We start from the raw sequence: 21,477 nt of genomic DNA, 5'->3' as shown, positions 1-21,477 counted from the left end.
CCTACATTATAATTTTCACTCCCAGCACCTTATATTTATAGCATATCATCGTTGTCGGGTGGAAACCTTGTATGTCCAAAACTGTTTGTTTTGTATTTATCATCTATAAAATTAACAGTTTTTGTGCGACAGTCTTGTATGATGAAGCAGGGCTTTGCTTTACCAAAAGACGTACACATTTGAAACTTGGAGATACGAGGTTTCTGCCCGACAGTGACGATATTTTAGTGATTATGTGGCGAGGAAAACGTTGAGATAACAGCCATTTTGGTTAGAACTGACTGAAAATAACTTTGTACTTCAAGTTTAAAATGATACTAAATATTTTTTCAAGTGTCCAAATAGATTCCAAATATTATCAAATGATCTCGCGGCACCCCTGGACTGCCGTCGTCGCGGCACCCCTGGACTGCTGTCGCGGCACCCTGGGGTGCCCCGTCACCCACTTTGAAAACCCCTGCTCTAAGGACCCCCTAGGACCCCCTGTTGAAGACCCCTGGTTTAGAGTGTGTACATACAAGACATGGGTCTCTGCTTTGGACAGGAGGGAGAGGATGAAAGAGGCCGTCTCGTTGGGTTTGTAGGTGGACGGTACGATGAGGTATTCACCAGGCTTCAGCTGGAACAACTCCATCACCTCTCGTGCGTTCGTGTAGTTCTTGCTCTGGGCTACGGGCCTGTGGCTGCTGAAGAACGAGGCAGGGAGCCTCCCTCTCTTTCCTTTGTACTGGAATCATGAATAAACAGTATGTATACAATGTAGCCTATATCCATAACATGCAGTAAGACAAATGAGAGATGTTCAAAATGTAAAATGTTTGGAATAAAAGAGTGTCTTACTTCAGCGGGCACCTTGGGGGAAATAAGAACAAGAAAACATATTGGAGAGAGAGAGAGGGAGAGAGAGAGAGGGAGAGAGAGAGAGAGGGAGGGGGAGGGAGGGAGGGGGAGAGAGAGAGCATTATTAGCTAGTTTCACTATTGGTGCGTACTTGCAAAGAAGCTCTCAAACGTCAAAATAGATTACTGAGCCCCAGATGACAGCGACAATTTAAGGACTTTTAATTCAAGGAATAAGAAAGAGGCAAAAAGTTTCAAAATAGGCAATCTACAAACTTGTTGTGAGGCGCTGTCAGCTTGTAGATCTGCTATTTTCACAATATTTATATGTGGAACCGGGTCAAACTAAATGGAATGCCTCAACTATCACAATCGCTTATCCGGGGTGAAGGGGTCCCCGGGTTCAAATATGATTATTCTGGGCGGGTCACGACCTGAAACGGTTGAGAACCACTGAACTAAGATAAGATAAGAAAACGTTATTGTCCATCAAATTCTGCATAAAATGGATATTTGTATTTGGCACACAGACAGTCAATCAGTATACAACAATAAAACATACATACACAATGCATTAAAACTATATACAATGCATCCCATGACATAGCAACAGTGCAACAGTGCAACAGTGATCAAGGGCTGTGGGGGTTGGAACTATTCAAACATTTTCTTTTTTATCTTATTTATTTATTCATTGACACAAATTATGTCTTGTAACCCTTCTTCTTTGCTAGAGGTACTCTAAGCCTCCTGCCCGATGGTAACAGCTCAAATGAGGGGCGAAGAGGGTGAGTAGAGTCAATATAAATCTGAATTGCCTCTGGACTGTGCTCACCTCAAATAAAGAGAAGCCAATGTAGAGGTTTTGGACCAGGCGTCTGTTTCTCTTGTCAGGTTTTTGCATGAGCGACACCAGCATGTTGTTGTCTCCCTGCTTCTCCTCACACTCTCCTGGCAGACTGTCAATCTGGATCCGGAACTGAGGATTGGTCCAGAAACTGTCTAAAGGGAGAAGGAGGGACAACGCAGGGATGCATTTTTATCCCAAGATTTTGTAACCCATTTTTCACCCAGTGCCAATTGCCTAAACTGTAATCCTGGGCGCCGCTCTCCCTCTGTCCAACCTGGGGAGGGCCCCGAACTTAGCTCATGCTTCCTTTCAGTGCATGAGGAGTGAGCAAGCAGGCCGCTTCTTATCACCTGACAAGGGGGAGCTTCCCCGGTTGGACGTAGTGCGTGGTCGTTATTCCAACCAGTTCCTTTCCCCTCCATCAGGCCAGACCAGCATTATAGAGATCAGGATCATGTTCAACGTTTCAAGAGTGTTTTGTTACATTCATGAAAAGTACTGTACAGTACTGTACAATTTACAATTTAGGCCTTTAGCAAATGCTGTTATCCCGAGCGACTTACAATAGGCAAGACAACCACATACTGTACATCAAATGCAGAGAGGCAGTGGAGGATTGATTGCGGGGTCATGTGGTCAGTGACATCATGAATGTGTACTCTACAAGCCAAAGAGTACACTTTCATGATGTCACTGATCACATGACCCCACAATAGATCCTCCAGTTCACAACACAGAAGGATTAGTGAGGACTTTTTTCTTATGTCCACAAAACAACTCATATTAATGACATAGTTCAATGTTGAAAATGAGTGGTACGCCCCTTTAACTACTTTCACTGGGGACCCCCTGGTACCCTGCCGAGGACCCCTGGGGGTCCGCGGACCCCACTTTGAGAACCAATGGTGTAGATCAAAGTCCCAGAGGTCAAATGAAAATAATAATATTAATGAAAGAAAAAAGGTCTCAAATAGGGGTCTGTGGCCTAATCCAATGTTTCTCAACCACTGTGCCTGGGGACCTTTGGTGTGCCCCTGAGAAGGGTCAAGTGTGCCCCTTGAAACTGCTTGGAAGCCAGTATTGTATTTATCATTTTAAAAATGATTTAAACTAGTGAAAACAGCCGATCTACAAGCACACAACGCCTCGCACCGCACCAAAGAAGGCGATGTACCTGAGGAAAGTTATACACAACTTGTTCACACCAGGGTCCTTGTTCATCTTATTTCGTGTTTGTTGTTGATTGATTAATTGATTGATTGATTGATTGATTGATTGATTGATTGATTGATTGATTGAGAGTTTTATTAGTAGTTTTGTACAGAAAACAGTTAATAATACAGTACAGTTAACAGTACAGTACATGTTCCATAAGTTAAACAACTTGTTTACACCAGGGTCCTTGTTCATCTTATTTTTTTAATTTCTTTGATGGGGAGATAGATACAGTAGTTGTTAGACTGGTATGAAACTACAGTATAATAATGAAACAAATTAGTGCACTGCGCGAGCGTGCATGTGCGCTGAGGCTGCGGCCCAGCCTCAGCCAGACTCTGCCTCCAGCGGCCCCAAGGTAAATTGAGCTTGAGACCCCTGGTCTAATGGGTAAGATGTTGGAATTTCATGCGGGAGACTTTGGTTCGAATCCCAGACATTGCATGTGCAATAAAGCAGTGGCCAGTGGGCCAGTTCTAATAGTAATTAAATATCATCCCGCGGGCCGAAGATATTCAATCACGGGCCTGATTTGCCCCCCGGGCCTTGAGTTTGACATATGTGCTCTACCTGGATAATTCATGCATCCTCCAGCGGTGGTCCCTGCAACCCATCTGCCGTGGTAGGAGGATGGTTTCCAGTGGCAGGTTGGGTCTCCATGGATGAACTCAGGACACGGACAGCAGATGTCCAGGTCTGAGAAGTACTTACAGAAGTCCTCCATGGTCATCCTGTGGGAACACGGTGGAAGTGGAATTATATTATAACGCATGGCTTTTTGCTTTTTAAACCCCTTTCTTCCTTTAGTTCTTTAGTGCAGGGGTCTTCAGCGTTTTCAGGCCAAGGACCCCTTAGTCGAGAGAGAGATGAAGCAGGGACCCCCACAACCTTTTCGTAGATTCCATATAGTTTCATTAATTGTTTGACGGCACAATCATCAGTGCATTTTGGATTCATGTCAATTTGTGTTTTTCAGATATTTAACCACTTAAATATCGTCAATACTTAAAGGTGTATTCAGTGATAATGAAAGTGGCCGGGGTCATCTTGTCCCTTATCTGGCCTTACAGTGTGGAAATATTTAGTTTTTTTTATAGATTTTTTACACCATTATAATGTTCTCGTTTTGATCATTAGACCCAATCACTGCATATCGGTAGGCCTCTCCAGCTTCAGGATTTGTATGATACTGATTTACTACGGGACTGTGGCATTTTATGAGTTCAGTAGTTTACAATCTAGGCATTTAGCGGACGTTCTTAATTCAGAGCGACTGTGGTTCTCAAAACAGCAGATCTACAAGCTCACAACGTGTCTCGAGCTGCTTGTAGATTGGCTATTTTCACTAGGCCTAGCCTACTTCTTATTATTCTTTTTATATGTAATTTCTATGTGTTTGCTTGTTTGAAAAACATATGAATAGGCACATAATCATATAGGCTAGGCTATAGGATATGCGGTGACCATATAGCCTAAGCTTTTTATAGTCTTGAAATAAAAAATATTTTGACAGACAACACTATAGCCTGCATGTAGGCCTACTGACCACTGTTATTGCAATCGGGGTTATATTTCTTGCAAAAGTTTATAAAGACAATGTCCATGGCGCGCCAGAGCGCCACAGCCCAACCCACAGCCTCACTACACAGGCGTGATGTTTAATTGATAGCATAAATAGAAAGGGACTAAGGGAGATAGGTCCCGTCCTATACTAACACATGTCATACAAGAAAATAAATAGAGAGTTCACAGAATAAATACAAATTTGACTAAGAGTAGCCTAATTGTTTGAGAAATGACCATATAGGGTCTGGGAATTGAAGCAGCTCGGGCGATCAACATTAACCTCCAACCCACCTTTACTCTAGTTTTTTATTGTCTTGGTAGGCTGTCAGCCTATATTTTTCTTTATAGACTATAGACCTACTGTTACATTTCATAATGAAATGTTTGGCTATTTATAGGATATGGTTAAACCATGCGTGATCATTTGCATTTGTTGCGTTGCCTAATAGCCTAATAAAAACACTATTTCTGTTAAAAGCCGTTGTCATTGATTGTTCTTTAGATTCAGGAAACATCTATGAAGTGTCTTACTAGCTCAGAAATAAATCAAATAGTCTATGAAGTGTTTTGTAGCCTTATTCTATAGGTATTATTAACCGCAATCTACTTGCGTTCTGGAGTCACCGAAATGTCGGGTTGATGCGCTGCCGTCTCCAAATCTCTCCATGACCATGTGTCCAAAATAACAGATGTATAAGCTGTCGACACGCCATGACGCAATGCGTTGATATCTTGTAACTCTGTTTTTTTGTGTGTGGCGCGCCGCGCATTACGCATAGGGAGCAACACCGTCTATTCAATCATGCCTTGGTCAAGTAAGTTGGTCATTATGAAGCGATTTAAACAAAACAAAACATCTCCTCATTCCTTTGAAAGCAGAGCATGACCAATGACTGTATTGTGTCCCTATTAAATCTGTAAATATTGAAACGTTGGCATTTGAAAATAGCCATCTACCAGCTCTCCATGCAGTGTTGCGCTCCAAATGGAAATTCCCCGACATTGATTCTCAAAGCTCTGAGCTTTGCTTGCCTTTATATAAAACCATAATTGATATGATATAAATTATAACTATCATCTACAATTACTTGTTATAGAAAACGTTTGTAATCAGGTCTTTATTTGCTGTGCAATGAATTAATCAAACTGAAAGAGTGAATGAATCAATCAATGGCAATGCTTCGCTAATCATTTCTTTGAATAGAATTGACACAAGGAGGAACTGACACTATCACTTCTGCTAATTACAGTATATATGTATTCTAGGTAGGCTATTATTATTAACTGAATGAGTTTATTTATTTGTAATGAAATTGAAGGCAAAAACAAGCATTAACTAATGAATTAATCATTTAATCGTGCACCAGCCCAAATCGCGCAATAAAGGAAACCCGGCATGTGGAGTTATTAATCTATAAATAAAGTGTTTGTGCTTCTTCTCAAACAGACTACACAAATAAAACAACTGGAGCATTTATAAGCAGCAGGAATGATTAATTCCAGGGGTGATGTTTCAACCAGACAGTGTTTCAGATGCAATACGCGACATGCAGCAGCAGCAGCAGTCCATAATCAAAGCGATCGGCTGTAAGCCTGTAACATTAATGATCAGTCAATCAAATTGAATATTAAAATGATTCCCACGCAGTCTGTGTAGTTTGGCAGGTCCGGTGCATCACATACTGTAGCAGGCCATGACAACAAATGAGAATTGGCTTGTAAATAACATTTCCTCGTTGCAATGAACAGCCAAATGATTTCTAAATAGGGTCACGTTAAAAACCACAGTAACTAGACCATAGAATGACAAAAGAACAAGCTGACAAAGTGTAAAAAATCTATCAAAATCAAACGTTATCTTGTATTTATTCCTTGGCTGGCTTCTGCGTCCAGGAACGCGGAAGAATGGCTGTCTGAGTGAGTGTCAGTTGATTCTGGAGGTGGGGGGAGCTTGACCGTGGGGAATCCTGCGTGGGGACGATTTCATTGGTCGGGATGGAGAGAAGCCAGGATTGCGCTGCAGCGATTGGCCGTTTTGGCAGAGGCTCGAGAGATTTGACTGGTCCGTTTTCTAGCGTAGCGCCGGGAAACGGGGACCGCGATTGGTCCGCCAACCTCGACAGAGAAGTCACAGCAGGCGCCACAGCTCCTGTTAGTAAGGATGGGTTTTTGGTCCTATTTGACATTTTATAGGATCCAATGGGATTTCCCCTACACAAATCCTATTGGATTTTTTCTTATAGGATTATTATCCTATACGAACATATCCAATAGGATCTGTTCCAAAACTGTAAAGGATTCGTATAGGATTCTTAATGGGATTTTCTAAAGGATTTTTCTATCCTATTGGATTTTTTTCTTATAGGATTATTATCCTATAATAAAATAACCAATAGGATCTGTTCCAAAACTGTAAAGATTCTTATGGGATTCTTAATGGGATTTTCTAAAGGATTTTTCTATCAGAATCCTAAAGGATATTTTATATCCAATAGGATCTGTTCCAAAACTGTAAAGGATTCTTATAGGATTCTTAATGGGATTTTCTAAAGGATTTTTCTATCAGAATCCTAAAAGATATTTTATATCCAATAGGATCTGTTCCACAACTGTAAAGGATTCTTATAGGATTCTTAATGGGATTTTCTAAAGGATTTTTCTATCAGAATCAGACAGACATACATACACCTATTGTCTAGGGTTATTAGTTGAATGGGCTACCTAATATCTATTTATTACCTTATTATTTTAATCCTACAGGACCTTATAAAGGACCAAATATTATCTGATAGAGGTGAACATTATATATGAAATTTAGAATCCTATTAAAAAGATTCTATTGGTACACTGGAAAATTATATCAGATTCTTAAAGGAATTAGTTGAATCTTCAAAGTTCCAATATAATCCTATAGGGTTCTGTTGGAACCTTTGACATTTCTACAGGGTATATTGGAACTTAAAAAAAAAATCCTACAGTTCCAATACAATCCTATTGGATTTCCAAAGTTCGATATAACCCTATAAGATCCTATTGGAACTTTGCAAAATCCTATCGGATTTTCTAAAGTGCCGATAGAATCCTATAGGACTGTATTGGAAATTTGTAAAAAACAATATGATCCTATGAGCATTTAGGGGAAAAAAAGTAAGTCTCTAGCCCATTCCTGTCAAGAGTTATGATTTTTTAAAGAATTAACCAACTAATAGTCACTGGTTTCTCCCCATCACACAGAGACCAGCTGGCAACAATAAGTTGATTGATTGGAATGTTAAGTGATCAGAGCCTCTCCCTCTCTGAAGATAGCATTGCTAGACTATGAATATACTGTACCTGAACATACCTGCAATATCCGAACTGTACACAAAGATTACACATATTAGGCTTGAAAAATAATTAAAAAGGGGTTTAAAATGTAAAAATAAAACTTTTTTGGGTTATTATTCACTGATATTCCCTTATTGTTCATTACTTAAAATAAATTAAATTACAATAATTATTGTCCTGCATTAAACACAATGTTTTGTAGCCATTTAGAAATTATAGCTGAGATTATCAAATGGTTTATTCTTATTGGCATTTCTTGTAAGCTGCAACTGTGTTACCAATAATGAAAGTAGCTATTTTACTTAATAATGAACACAATTTGAAAAATGACACTGCTCTAACCACACATAATTGTACTTGTGTTTTATTTGGTACACTAGTGGTCTGGTGGACACAATGAATAACAGTAGTTGGACAGTGTGATAAATTAGTGTTGAGGGGTTGACAATTGGCATGTTGCTGCTCAAGCCTTGTGGTTACTTCCTGAAAGATCCCCTTTTCACAATCCAGCAACAGCTGTGGGTGTGGCTACCTTCAGCTGCACCACCCACCTGACAACCAGGCATATTTAATTGACCATGTGGGTGTGGCCACATAAAAACATAATTTTAACACTTTCTGTACACATTTTTGACAAAATCTTTCTCCAAGTATAATCATAATACCTGGAAATCGGCCTGTGCCTAGGGCCCATGGTTTGACATTAATACGGCCCTGATAACAGGCTGATGTGAAAAATGCCGGGTGATTATTCCTTGGCCTAGAAGGAATGTGTGCGCAACGTTTTACGCCAATCGGTCGACTGGTGGCCAAGATTAACTGTTCACAGACGGACAGAAAGACAGATGGACTCACAGGAGCGAAAACATAATCCCTCGCCTTTGGCTGTTCCAGCCTGGCGGGAATAATAATACCAGTAAGACGCCCAAAGGACGAGAAGCAACCTCTGCCTAAACGGTGAGGTCGCGCGCACAAGCCACTCAACAATTGGTCCAAACTTAAAGTGGTTAACTTAAAATTGTTTACCAAAACTCTCCATCATTACGCACGGACAGGCACTTCTCCCGATCCTGAGGGCTGACAGTCTGCCACAACGGAGACCTAGGAAGATAATGTATAACGTATTATACCATAATATATATTTTGTGTGTGTGTGTGTGTGTGTGTGTGTGTGTGTGTGTGTGTGTGTGTGTGTGTGTGTGTGTGTGTGTGTGTGTGTGTGTGTGTGTGTGTGTGTGTTTTCTACCCACTTGAAATCCCCATTGATGACCTCATTGGTAGGCAGGTTTCTGAACTGCCCACCAATAATGAATATTAGTGAGGACAATTTTACGAAGACAAGGTTGAAAATGGTTGACATGCTCCTTAGGTAATTCAATAGCGGTGGTAAAAGTACTCATATTTTTTAATTACCATTAAATAGAAGTACCAAAAGTAGAAGTACTCATTATGCAGAATGTGCCATTTCAAGTTCTCAAATGTATAAAAAATCTTTTGAAAAGATCTACAAGCTCACAAGGTGTCATTGTGACCTTGCAGATCGTCTATTTTCAAATGGCCAAAATGTGTACAGGGCCGAAGTAGTTAATGCATGTTTTGTAATAATAATCAAAATCGTCAAAGTAACTAGTAAGTAAAACAGCAAGATTGCCTCTGAGTAGTAATGGAGTATAATTGTACAGTACTTAAAGGGGAAGACCACCCATTTTCAATATTAGACTATGTCATTAATATACCTTAGAGGAGTTGTGTGGGGGGGAAAAAAAGAGTTTTTGATTTTGGGGTTTGTATTGTAAAGTACAATGTGTGATGTCATCAAGTTGTGATTTGCAATACAAACCCCAAAATCAATCCTCCAGTTCTAGGCAATCCAGTAGAGGTCTTCACGGGTCCAATTTGAACTACCCGAACCCAAAAGGACCCGGGGGAAATGGACCCGGACCCATATGGCCCCGTCTATCATTTGGAATTTGAGAACCGTTACCCGATCAGCCCCGAGACGTGATGGATCCGATCCGAACGGCCCCGCCTGTTATTAGAAAAATTGGATCCGAAACCCGAGCAGAACGGGAGATCCGAGACCCGAACCTGTCGCCCCGAAATGAAAGAATGCCAACGTTATTATATTAAGAGTTGTATCAGACATATTTCTTACCTAACGTCGCCACGGTGCTGCTGTTGCTGTCAGCGGCGCTGTGCCTCTCGCCAAAAGATGATCTTTTCCCAGACCAGTAAGTCAATGCGGACAGTTTGTAAATACAAATAAATCCATGTTTTTATTCCTTCTTCTTTGGCTAGCAAATGCTAATGCTATCGTTTTCTGTCGCATGTGTTGTTCATTATATCTTTCTGCTTTGAGTGTCCATTTTGCTCTGCAGAGCATGACAACACGCAATGACAACTCCATTGTAAACCGTTAACCAAAACGTTACGTTAATATCTTTGATAATAATAACAATCCAACTGATACAGTCAGTGTTGTTGTGACTGAGTGAGTCAGTTCTCACAACCAATGCAACAGATTACATGCTGCATCTTTAGTGCCATCGTGTGGCGTTATCTATTTGGTGCAGTTGTTGCGTTCGCTTTCACTTCAATCTCGGCCTGTCTCGGCTCCACTCGGGTAACAGGAGATACCCGGGGAACCGGGGCAGACGGCCCCGGCCCCGGCCCGCCCCGCGGTAAAAGCTCGAAAACGGCCCCGTTACCCGGCTCGGGGCGGTTCGGATCGCGGGTAATTTCGGATCTCGGGCAGGTCCGAAGACCTCTACAATCCAGTTTTTATTTCCACACAACTCCTCTAAGGTATATTAATGACATAGTTCAATATTGAAAATGGGTGGTCGTCCGGGCCCATTTAGGCCTAGAAATGATTGAATGCTTTAACCAGTGAAAAATAGCAGATATACAAGCTCACAGCGCGGCACCGAGTGCCGCGCTGCGAGCTTGTAGATCTGCTATTTTTGAAAAAGTCGTGAAAATGTGTGCAAATCTTTGAATATATGTAGTTTCAAAGCGAACGGTTGTAACTCAAATTTTGCTTCTGGGGGGTCCCTGGAACTAAATATTTAGAAATGGGGGTCCGTGGCCAAATACATATCATTTTGGGGGTCCTTCACATGAAAAGGTTTGAGCACCACTGACATAGTAGTCTCTCAAGAACAGACTAACTGAGCTCCAGTTAAGTGAAAAGGACCTTTTCTTTGACGATGGCTGGCCAGATTGCTGACATAGTTTTTCCAAAAATCTTAGAAGGATTCAAAAGACACTTATAGAATCGGGTCAAAATTCTAATTTTCACGATTTTTCAAAAATAGCAGATCTACGAGCTCGCAGCGCGGCACTCGGTGCCGCGCTGTGAGCTTGTATATCTGCTATTTTTCAATAGTTAAAGCATAAAATATTGCGTCATAATGTGTTCAGGCCTAAATGGGTTAAGTAGATGTACTTTCCACCACTGTAATTCATTAATGATGCATTTTTTGTACGTTCAGTTCCCATGGATGGATGCCACATTTCTCCTTTGGGTCGCGAGCGGAAAGGTTGAATTAACATACAAGAGACACATTCTTACCGGTCACTCCAGTCTCCTGTCCATTCTCCCTGACCCCAGGGGTTCCACAAACGCACGAGGTCCACCTTGTTCCTTCGGCTCATCATCTGAACGTAAAACGCAAAAACATCATTTTTGGAGGAATAAAAACATTTTAAAACATGCCCAGTCACTATACTGCACCTGAGAGGCTCCTTTTTACTGGAACCAAGTTAAAATGAGAATTGAATACACAAAATAACAATAAGAAGCAACTGAATTGGTAGTGGATGGAGAGAAATGACTTTTGTCCCACCAATGGATGCGAAGAGGGGCGGGACAACGGGCGGGACTTGACAAAGGGTGAATTATTACATAATCGTCTAATCACAATTATATGACATAATCGCAAGTAATTGACATAATGCCAATTATTTGACATAATTGTCATAATCGTAAACATTTTCAAAAATAGTGGAAGTAGCAGATCTACAAGTTCACAACATTTTGTGAGCTTGTAGATCTGCTATTTCCATCTATCAGGCTGCTCTCGCTTTCGCTTAAATAGGCTCTGTCATGGTGAATTGACCACACATATGACGCTCAACAAACTAAATACTATCCTAAAATATCGTAAAAGTAAATTCCGTGCCACAAGAAATACGTTTGAAAGTGTTTAAGAATGTAAAAAAAAAAAACACAGCGGTGAAAAAACAATGGCTGCCGTTCGGCTTCATTCCATTCGGAAACCCTCGTTCTTGCAGATGAACGACAGGGAGAAGACGACAGCCAGTCTAGGGCTGTCACAATTATTACATAATCGTCTAATCGCAATTATTTGAGGTAATTGCAATTATTTTGCATAATCTTCATAATCGTTTCCATGTTGAAAAATGTTCATATATTTAAACATAAACATTTTCAAAAACAGTGGAAATAGCAGATCTAAAGCTCACAACGCTTGTAGATCGTCTATTTCCACTATGAATGCTATTTTTTAAGTATAAAGTTGTCAAATATGTCAGTCATTTCTTTGTATATATTATGTGTCATATCTACCATGTGCAACTTCAAAGCCTACAAGCCAAACAGAAATGTAATTGTCAAGGACAAATACACAATTAAATTGTTAATCGCAATTATTTGAGTGACAATTAATCATCATGTAAAATGTCATAATCGTGACAGCCCTAAGCCAGCCCCATGGCCTCCCCTTAGTAACAAGAAATCTTGTGAAATAAAATTTTGTCAACCAATCATCAAGGACGATGATACACTAAAGTAGAAAAAGTAGGGCAGAGCTAGTCATCAGGGCAGGATGACTAGCCAAAATAGGACGAGTAATATACAGCACTGGGCACAGCGAGTGCACTGGCCAATACAAACCAATACGTGAGTGCACCTTGCACCTTTGGTGATTAGAAATCGGTCGGTTTATAGAATCAGGTTTAGCAACCTGATTAAAAACACAAAATCCTTCTTCGAAGAACTGAACAACACAACGCAAGCAGAGCTCCAGCCAAGCAGTGAACAGACAGGTGAAGGAATAGCTTGAAAGAAACCTTTAGTGAACCCATTCAAACCATTCACTACCCTGAAAAGAAACAGACATCTCTAGGGATTCGTTTCACTGTATTATTATATCCATCACAATGTGAGGCAATTCAAACGCACATTACCTGTATGATTCCGGTGACGGCATAGGCGTGGCCATCCACCACACCATTGAACGACACCGTGTTGGCAGATGTATCCTAGAAAGACATGTAATCATGAAGACATAGATTATGTGTCATTATTAACCCATTAAGAACTATTTTATGCAGATATAACAAGCTCACTGCGAGAGATCTGCTATTTTTGAAAAGTCTCATTTGTGCAAATCTTTAATATGTATATTTAAAGCGAACATTTGTTACTCAAATTTGTCCCTGGAACGAAACATTTTTAAATGGGGGTCTGTGGCCCGAAAAGCAACTGGAAAGGGCAGTGAGGGAGGGTCTTCACTCAGTAGAACCAGTAAAAGTCCAAGAAGCATGTCCTACATTATCATACATTTTAAAATCATGAAAAGTCACCTCCAGGCAGCTGCTACCCATGACTTGTAAATAGACTAAGCCCCCATGCTCCCACCCCCCCCCCCCCCCCTTTTTGTATTTGATGTTATGCTTTTTCTGCTTTTGAAATTGATATTATCCTAGATAAAGTACTATGTTCTATCCGTCTGTCTTTCAATGTTATATAGAGATACCTAAAGTGTGGTTCCTGTGGAAATAAGCAGTAGGGCTTTCTAGGATCTCCTTTTAGTTGACCTTGTACCAGTGATTTGTACTGTCATGAAACTGTACTTTTTTTTATATTGCAAACTTCTAATACATTGTTCTTCTTCTTCTTACGTGCAATGAATTGACACTAGACTCACTGAGGCCAGTGGCCATTCTCAGACGATACGGAGAAGATGTTTCACGCATATGTGTGTCCAGCCTCAGACTGTCGTGTAAACACTCTCAGGACACAACAAAACTACACGCTGGTTTGTGTACAGCAAACACATTCAAATATAATACAGAACTACTTGTCTTGACGTTCCCTCTCTCTCATTCATCATGTGTCTCTCCCTCTCTTGTCCGGGCTGTGTTACAATAAAAACTGTCCCCGCAGTATGATAACACCCCATAAATGCTGGTTAACAAAATAACAGGAAAAACATTGCTTTTAAAACAAAAAACTAAATAAATCTCCTAATGAATTAATTATGAAATACAAATTACGTTTTTAAACTAAACCACATCACAGGCTTTAATCATTGTTAAACAAAACCAACCAAAACATATGCCCATATATGGAGATCCCTGATGCTATCGATGTCCATATAAGGACATAGCCTACTGTGTCAGCCTCATGTGGTCTATGATGTCAGGCATCTTTGATATCAGTCATCTCCATATTTGGGAAAAGTTAACATTTTAATTAAAGTCAATGGAGAAAAATAATTCACAAATACATTTATATAAATTAAACTATAGCCTATAATGTATCTATATCTTAGCAAAATGCACCCCTGCGTGTCCCAATGAAGCCAGTTCATTTGACATATGGCCCAATTGCCTGCCACCAAAACTGTAGGAGGAGCAGCGCGGCAAAATAAAGATTATCTGGAAAGGAAATAAAGTCGGACAAATACTATAGTGTGGTTGCCCTCAGGGCAACCACACTATAGTATATAATATTCAGACAGATAGACAGACAGACAGACAGACATACATATTTACAGGGGGATAACTGAAATACTCAATGACGGAAACACACTCCCTTGCTGATGCACACGTTGAGTTAGAAGATGGTTGGTCTCATGCACATCATGACCATATGGGCATAGGGGTCGGATCATGGACGTATCAGGTTTGTTTATGCTTATGTCTGAGTCAGAGCAACATGCTGTGTTTGCAGATGACACCACGGTTTGCAGATGACACCACGGTTATAGGACTAATATCCAACGATGATGAGAGGGCCTATAGGAGGGAAATTGAAGAGCTAACCCTATGGTGCCAGAATAACAATCTCTCTCTAAATGTTAGTAAAACAAAAGAGATCATCGTTGACTTTAGGAAGTCTAAAGTCAATCACAGTCCCTTAACCATAAATGGTTCACCTGTAGACATAGTGGACAGTTTCAAATTCCTGGGTGTTCACATAACAAACTCACTCACATGGTCTCAAAACAGCGAAGGTATCCTTATGAAAGCGCAGCAGCGATTGTACTTTCTGAGGCGCCTCAGGAGATTTGGTCTGAGCACCAAGGCTCTTGTTAATTTCTATCGCTGTACCATAGAAAGTGTTTTGACAGGATGCATCACAGTGTGGTTTGGTAACGTGACTGTCCAAGACAGTACACAGTTACAGAGAATTGTGAAGAGAGCTGCCAAAATCATTGGCACAGAATTACCACAGCTACACACAATCTATAACACACGCTGTAAGAAAAAGACAGAGAACATCTTAAAGGACAGCTGTCATCCCGCCCATTCCCTGTTCTATCTCCTCCCATCCAAAAAACGTTACCAGAGCATCAAATCTCACACCACCCGTTTCAGTAATAGTTTTTATGCTCAAGCAATCAGGATGCTTAACGAAGAGATGGAAGCGAGACGTAGGTAGTCATGTGCAATATACGCAGTTTTTAAACTGTACACTGTTACACTGTATGGTTGTTTTGTTGTTTTTGGGTTGTCCTGGGTGACCTGTTGTTGTCTTGTTTTTTTGTGTGTAATAAGGCTGAGAGTGCTCTTGGCACAAGCATTTCATTGTATGTCTATACCTGTATGGATATGCATTTGACTAATAAACCTGAACCTGAACCTGAACCTGTGGTCCGCCGTCCGGTTCTCACACCTACTTCGCACCACCAATCTGACTGATATGCCCATATATGGACATCTCTGTGTCAGTTCATATGCCCATATATGGAGATCTCTGTATCAGTCAGTCCTTGTCCCTTTATGCCCAAATATGGAGATCTCTGTATATGTCAGTTCATATGCCCATATATGGAGATCTCTGTATCAGTCAGTCCTTGTCCCTGTGTCAGTCTCATGTGGTCTATGATGTCAAGCGTCTATGATGTCAGTCATCTCCATATTTGGGAAAAGTTAACATTTTAATTAAAGTCAATGGAGAAACATAATTCACGAATAGATTTATATAAATTAAACTGTAAAATGTATCTCTTAGTGTTCTGTCCTCAATGTGTGTGGAAGCTACACAAATAGACAGACAGCTAACAGTAGGTTTGAAGAGACAGAATAAAGTTTGAAGGGGTTTTACTCTTCTCCATTCCAGGTATCAAACCAATTTGTAAAACTACAAAATACAACTAGAAATACTGTTCCTACGAAACAGTGTGGGCTCGCTCGTGAATATATTCTGCAGCGTGCTAACTGTCATGTGAAGCTCAACCAATACTCCAGCTAACACCACTCCCAGATTTTCCAAACCTCAATTGCACCTCATTGGCTAAGGGCCATGCCTTTGTACTGTCTGTGACGGAACTCACTTTATAAATAATGAGGATAACATAGTGTTCTCGCCTTTCAGGTAAGCCCAGAATAAAACAAAGGCAGCACCAATTAAAGAATGCTGACTGTGTAAGACACACATCCAATGAAATAAAACAGCATGAATGAAAAGGCTGCACACATGCAACTACACACAGTGTAAATCACCTTTTTTAAATGACATGAAATTACCATACTGTAAATAAAATGTATATAGCTTGTAGATCTCTTCAAATAGTTTTTAACCTATTTATACAGCACTGCACATTACTGAAATATAAATTGGAATGAACCATGAATTGCAATGATAAATGGGCTAATGAATTACTGCCCTGAATTATCATGAACCGTCATATGAATTGACACAATGCCAAAATGCTTCTATAGAGCTTGCATGAAGCTAGTAATGTTGACCAACAACAGTGTATATGTCACATATCAATGCACAGGGTGAATGGAACTAGCTTTAGCTTAGCAAACAATCCAAGAGGTGAACCTAGGAGGAGAGCGAACCTAATAAATCAGTGTCCACTAGAGGGCGCACAAACGCAAACAAAAGTTCAGTTCTGAATGGAACATGACACTTAGCAAAATGCACCCCTGCGTGTCCCAATGAAGCCAGTTGAATTGACATAATGGCCCAGTTGCGTGCCACCAAAACTGTAGGAGCAGTAGCGCAGGAAAAAAACGAATGCCAGAAAAGTCGACCTCTTTCAAAGTCGACCCCAAACTCGTTTCCCAACGGGTCTGAGGCCTTTAGCTAGATGCAGAATAGACAAAAATCAAATATTTGCTTCTGGGGGTCCCTGGAACAAAATATTTTGTGATGGGGGTCCGTAGCCAAATACATATCATTCTGGGGGTCCTTCACATGACAAAGTTTGAGAAACACTGATGGCCACATAAGTTTTTTTCAGAATATTGTTATGATTTAGAAGGCATTTGTAGAATGTGCCTATCAGTGGTTAAGGACCCCCAAAATGTATTTTTGGCCGTGGACCCCCATCTCAAAATAGTTTGTTCCACGGATGGACCCCTATTGCTAACCTTTTTGTTCCAGGGACCCCCAGAAGCACAGATTTGATTTTAGTCAAATCTGTGGCTAATTTTAGCCACAGACCCGTTGGGAAAAGAGTCTGGGTCGACTTTGAAAGAGGTCGACTTATCTGGCTACCGAAAAAAACTACCACTGAAGAAACATGACTGCAGCGGAAACAGTCATCTCAAAGATCACCAGAGAATTCATACGGGAGAAAATCCATTCCACTGTGACCAGTGTGGGACAAGGTTCAGCCAGAGCAGTAGTCTCAAAGATCACCCGAGAATTCACATTGGGGAGAAGCCCTACTACTGTGACCAGTGTGAGAAATGGTTCAGCAGGAGCAGCAATCTCAAACAACATGAGAGAACCCATCGTTGAGAGAGGACCTATCACTGACAACGAGATATTTTGAGGGAAAAGCTCACCTCGGACACCACCACATGCTAAGATACTTTGAGCAATGTAGTGGCACACACTGACGCAACACAAAACGAAACACACACACACTGTATTTTAAAACTAGAAAGATGCAATTGGAAATTGCAAGTGTGGTTGCCAGGACGCGAGTCACACTGAATTCCGTCTTACCGTTTGAATTTTCCCCATTCGAGTCAATGTGGAAAATTAATTCACCAATAAAATAATGGATATCTATTATGGAGATCTCCGTGTCAGTCCTTGTCCATTTTATGCACATATGTGGAGATCCCTGATGTCATCAATATTAAGCCCATAGGCCTATATTGGAATGCTCATATATGGACACACTGTGTCAGTCTCATGTGGTCTATGATATCAGACCTCTATATCTCTTAACAACCCCGTTGTGTCCCGGCTCTGTGTGTTGTTGTCCCCCCCCTCAATAACCTTAACTAACCATAAATGGCTTCCTGTGTAGACCCTTAGCTGACCACTTCAAAGTAGGACTGCACTGCCCTCTGGTGGGTAGACCGGGTAACCATTCTACTTCTAAATCTTTTATCAAACATTATTTTGTTTAACCCATTTTTCACCTGCTGGCCAGGGAGAGGCAGTATGGATACCAGGATCACTGCAGCGGGGTCCCCAAATTATTTTGGGGGGTCCCCAGATGATTAACTTAATGTGCTACTACTGCAACATTGTTTTCTCTCTCAACAGTAAACATAACGTTTATAGTATTTAGATAGAGGTTATATCTTCACCCTTCTAAAGTGACAATTTATGGACTTTTTATACCTCTAAAACAACAAATTAAACATTGGCCAAATTGTCAAATATTAGAGGCAGAAATTGTGAAAATAGCAGATCTACATGCTCACAATGCCTCGCGTTGTGAGCATGTAGATCAGCTATTTTCACAATATAACCGTGTTATACAAAATGTAACGCCTCAACTCTGGGTGCTCGTCAGGGCGGGTGGGGGTCCCCGTGCAGTTAAAATATGATTATGTTGGGGGTCGCGGCCTGAAGAGGTTGAGAACCACTGAGCTATAGGAGAAGATGTGTTTCCAGACGTCTCTTCTTACCCCCTGTGGTGTTCCACAGCCCATCAGGGACTTGTACTGCGCAGCTCTCTCCATCAGTTTGAAGAGGTCTGGAGGTGCGTCTGCCAGCTGGAAACCTATGTGGATGCCTCCGGTGAAGTCCACCAACGCCTCTGCGGGCGTCCCTGCAGTCATGTCTGCGTAGGAGCCACACACCCTGGAACAAGTGCATAGAATTGAGCCCGCAGAAGTTATTTTATGTATGGAGAGGCAGAATGTGGTTGCTGCCATCTCCCTGGACCCCCTCTTCATTCGTTAACAAGTTAATTCATTCACACTCCCACAGAGCAGTGTGTCACCTCATGTTCATTACCATTGGCTACGAGCTCGTTCTCATACGCCCTCTTACCCACAATGCATCTCAAGCAGTCTATTTAAGCAGCTCCCTGTTTTAGGATGATTCTAGGTGTTTAGCTGTTACTACTGGTTGTTAGGGTTGCCAACTCCCAGAGTTTCAAATACGGGACACCTCATTATATTTCTGAGGAAAGTAGCGTCCCATAAGGCGACGCCGAAAAATCAGGTATTTTCGGTTATAAAGTTGGCTAAAACGGGTATTTTCCTATGTTAAATCATATTTTTCCTTTCACAATATCATTTCGGGTGTCTGGGCCATGTCCTATACCTTAAAATCATGTAGTGTAATTTTTTTTCCCAAAACAGGTCTACCTGGTTCTCATGTGCCCACTCTCTGGTTACCCAACACTAGTTTAATCATATTGGCATACAGTAATAACCATTATGTTTTAAAAACAAAATCAACGCATGCTTATGTTATTTCACATACCAGCCAGTCTGGGGTCGCTTTAGTTGGCAGACAAGAAATAGGCTACTGTAGTGCTCCCAGGAATACCAATATATCCATGGCTTATTTTCTGCTTGCTTTTTCACTTTGTTGTTTAGGCTATCACCTATCATGGATTCATGTCTAATCTGTTGGTACACAATCTTCTGTCACACGTTTTCTTTTTTAAAGACATTAAACAATGTTCTGAGCCGAGTACTGTGTCGTATGCTCGCTCGCTCGCACGCACTCTCGCGCAGGCAACTTGACTTGTGTTGTGTGGACTGACCTACAGCCGATGGGAAGGGATTGGTGTAGCTTACAAACAGCGCAGCGCCTCTCACAGCAATGGGATGCAGCACTTAACTCAGAGGAGAGCAGAGCGGAGCTCATTGACAGGCAGAATCCCTGTCATTTCTCAATTAAATCATCCCGTCATTCATATTTATCCCCCAACCTTCAAATACAGGACAAAGAGTGTCCCGTTTCAGTTCAATACGGGACGCGTCTTTTAGTTTCCAAAAGCGGGACGATCCCGTATTTTACGGGACGGTTGGTAACCCTACTGGTTGTGCAGCTGTAAGGGTTAAAAAGTCCCTCCACCTCCCTGTAAAATGTAGTTAATATGTATTGTTAACAGATTTTTCTGTGTTCTATGGATTATGATATGTGATATCTTAAATCATGCCACTGAAGGTTCAATGTTATGTACACGTAATCTGTATACGTCAGATTATGTCTCATGTTCGAGCAGATAATCTGTGATCACAGCAGAGCTTCACCGCCAAACTAAATGCAATATCATTGCATAAATGGTAATATCATTGCAATAAATGGTACAGTAAATCTAAGTTGGTGTGGTCATTCTGAGCTTAAATACCGGTATATAAAAGAAATAGCTATAATTGTGCATCCGAGACAAAAGGAAAACATGTATTTCACTGGCATTCTATACTAGGTGTATTGCATAAAGTTTGAATCCCATACTTGGCATAGGCTTTCTCCAGCAAGGCAGGCCAGAACTCATTTGGGGTTTTGGAGTGGACGAAGATCAGTCTGCCATTGATCGTTGGTAGTTTGTCGTCAATGATGACATCCACCCACTTTCCAAACCTCCAGAACTGAGACATGGAAGATATGTTTTCATTAATGTACAGTCCATTGCAAAATGTTTGTTAAAATGACTCTAAATAAAGGTTTCCAGGGCCTCCTTGAAATACTAGTGATATTTCTCTTTACCCTGAAGTGGAACAGTCCGCAGTATTCCTCGTTAAACGACTGCTCCTGTGGCACGACTTGCTGAAAGATGTTCTTCTGGAATGTTAGCGCTCCAATAGATGCGAGTAACCAGCAGTTTCCTGAATGAAAATGATCACAGAGTTTGTCAAGTTTACAACACGTGCGTAGTGACAGTGGAGCTAGAGGTTGTCTCACTAACCACTCAAATACCTTGTGCCTTTTTTGCTCAATTTCTTGTGAAAATCCAAGTCAAACTGGCGCTGGTTTTGTCCCCGCCAATTACAGTCTTAAGGCCTGTCCATAGTAAAGCCGAAATGTTCGGTGAGTTGTGTTTTCCGACGTGAATCTCATTCGGTCTATTAATACTTTTCAGAAGTTGTGAGGGACATCATTTTATGGTCGAAAAGGATCTTTTGACCAAAAAGGGAGGTTTCGGTCAAAGTATGGACAGGCCTTAAGTGTTCTCTTGGGCTATGGGATGTAAAACGACACTGCGAGGC

General features: G+C 41.0%; 1 protein-coding gene across 1 annotated transcript in view; it reads right to left on the bottom strand.

The window, feature by feature from the left end:
- The window catches only part of LOC308306263 (calpain-1 catalytic subunit-like), a gene marked incomplete at both ends in the record, with an annotated part of 38,006 nt that overhangs the window by 9,619 nt on the left and 6,910 nt on the right, over positions 1–21,477 (bottom strand). The window contains 9 exons of the mRNA XM_080751163.1: positions 519–727; positions 1,675–1,841; positions 3,475–3,635; positions 8,824–8,898; positions 11,372–11,457; positions 13,009–13,083; positions 18,937–19,111; positions 20,726–20,859; positions 20,978–21,096. Coding sequence (XP_080607289.1) covers positions 519–727; positions 1,675–1,841; positions 3,475–3,635; positions 8,824–8,898; positions 11,372–11,457; positions 13,009–13,083; positions 18,937–19,111; positions 20,726–20,859; positions 20,978–21,096 — 1,201 coding nt within the window. The remainder of the gene's footprint in view (positions 1–518; positions 728–1,674; positions 1,842–3,474; positions 3,636–8,823; positions 8,899–11,371; positions 11,458–13,008; positions 13,084–18,936; positions 19,112–20,725; positions 20,860–20,977; positions 21,097–21,477) is intronic.

The sequence above is a fragment of the Nannobrachium achirus genome, assembly GCF_963921795.1.
Source record: "Nannobrachium achirus genome assembly, chromosome: 20".
Classification (NCBI taxonomy): Eukaryota; Metazoa; Chordata; class Actinopteri; order Myctophiformes; family Myctophidae; genus Nannobrachium; species Nannobrachium achirus.
This window is presented reverse-complemented; position numbering and strand designations above follow the sequence as displayed.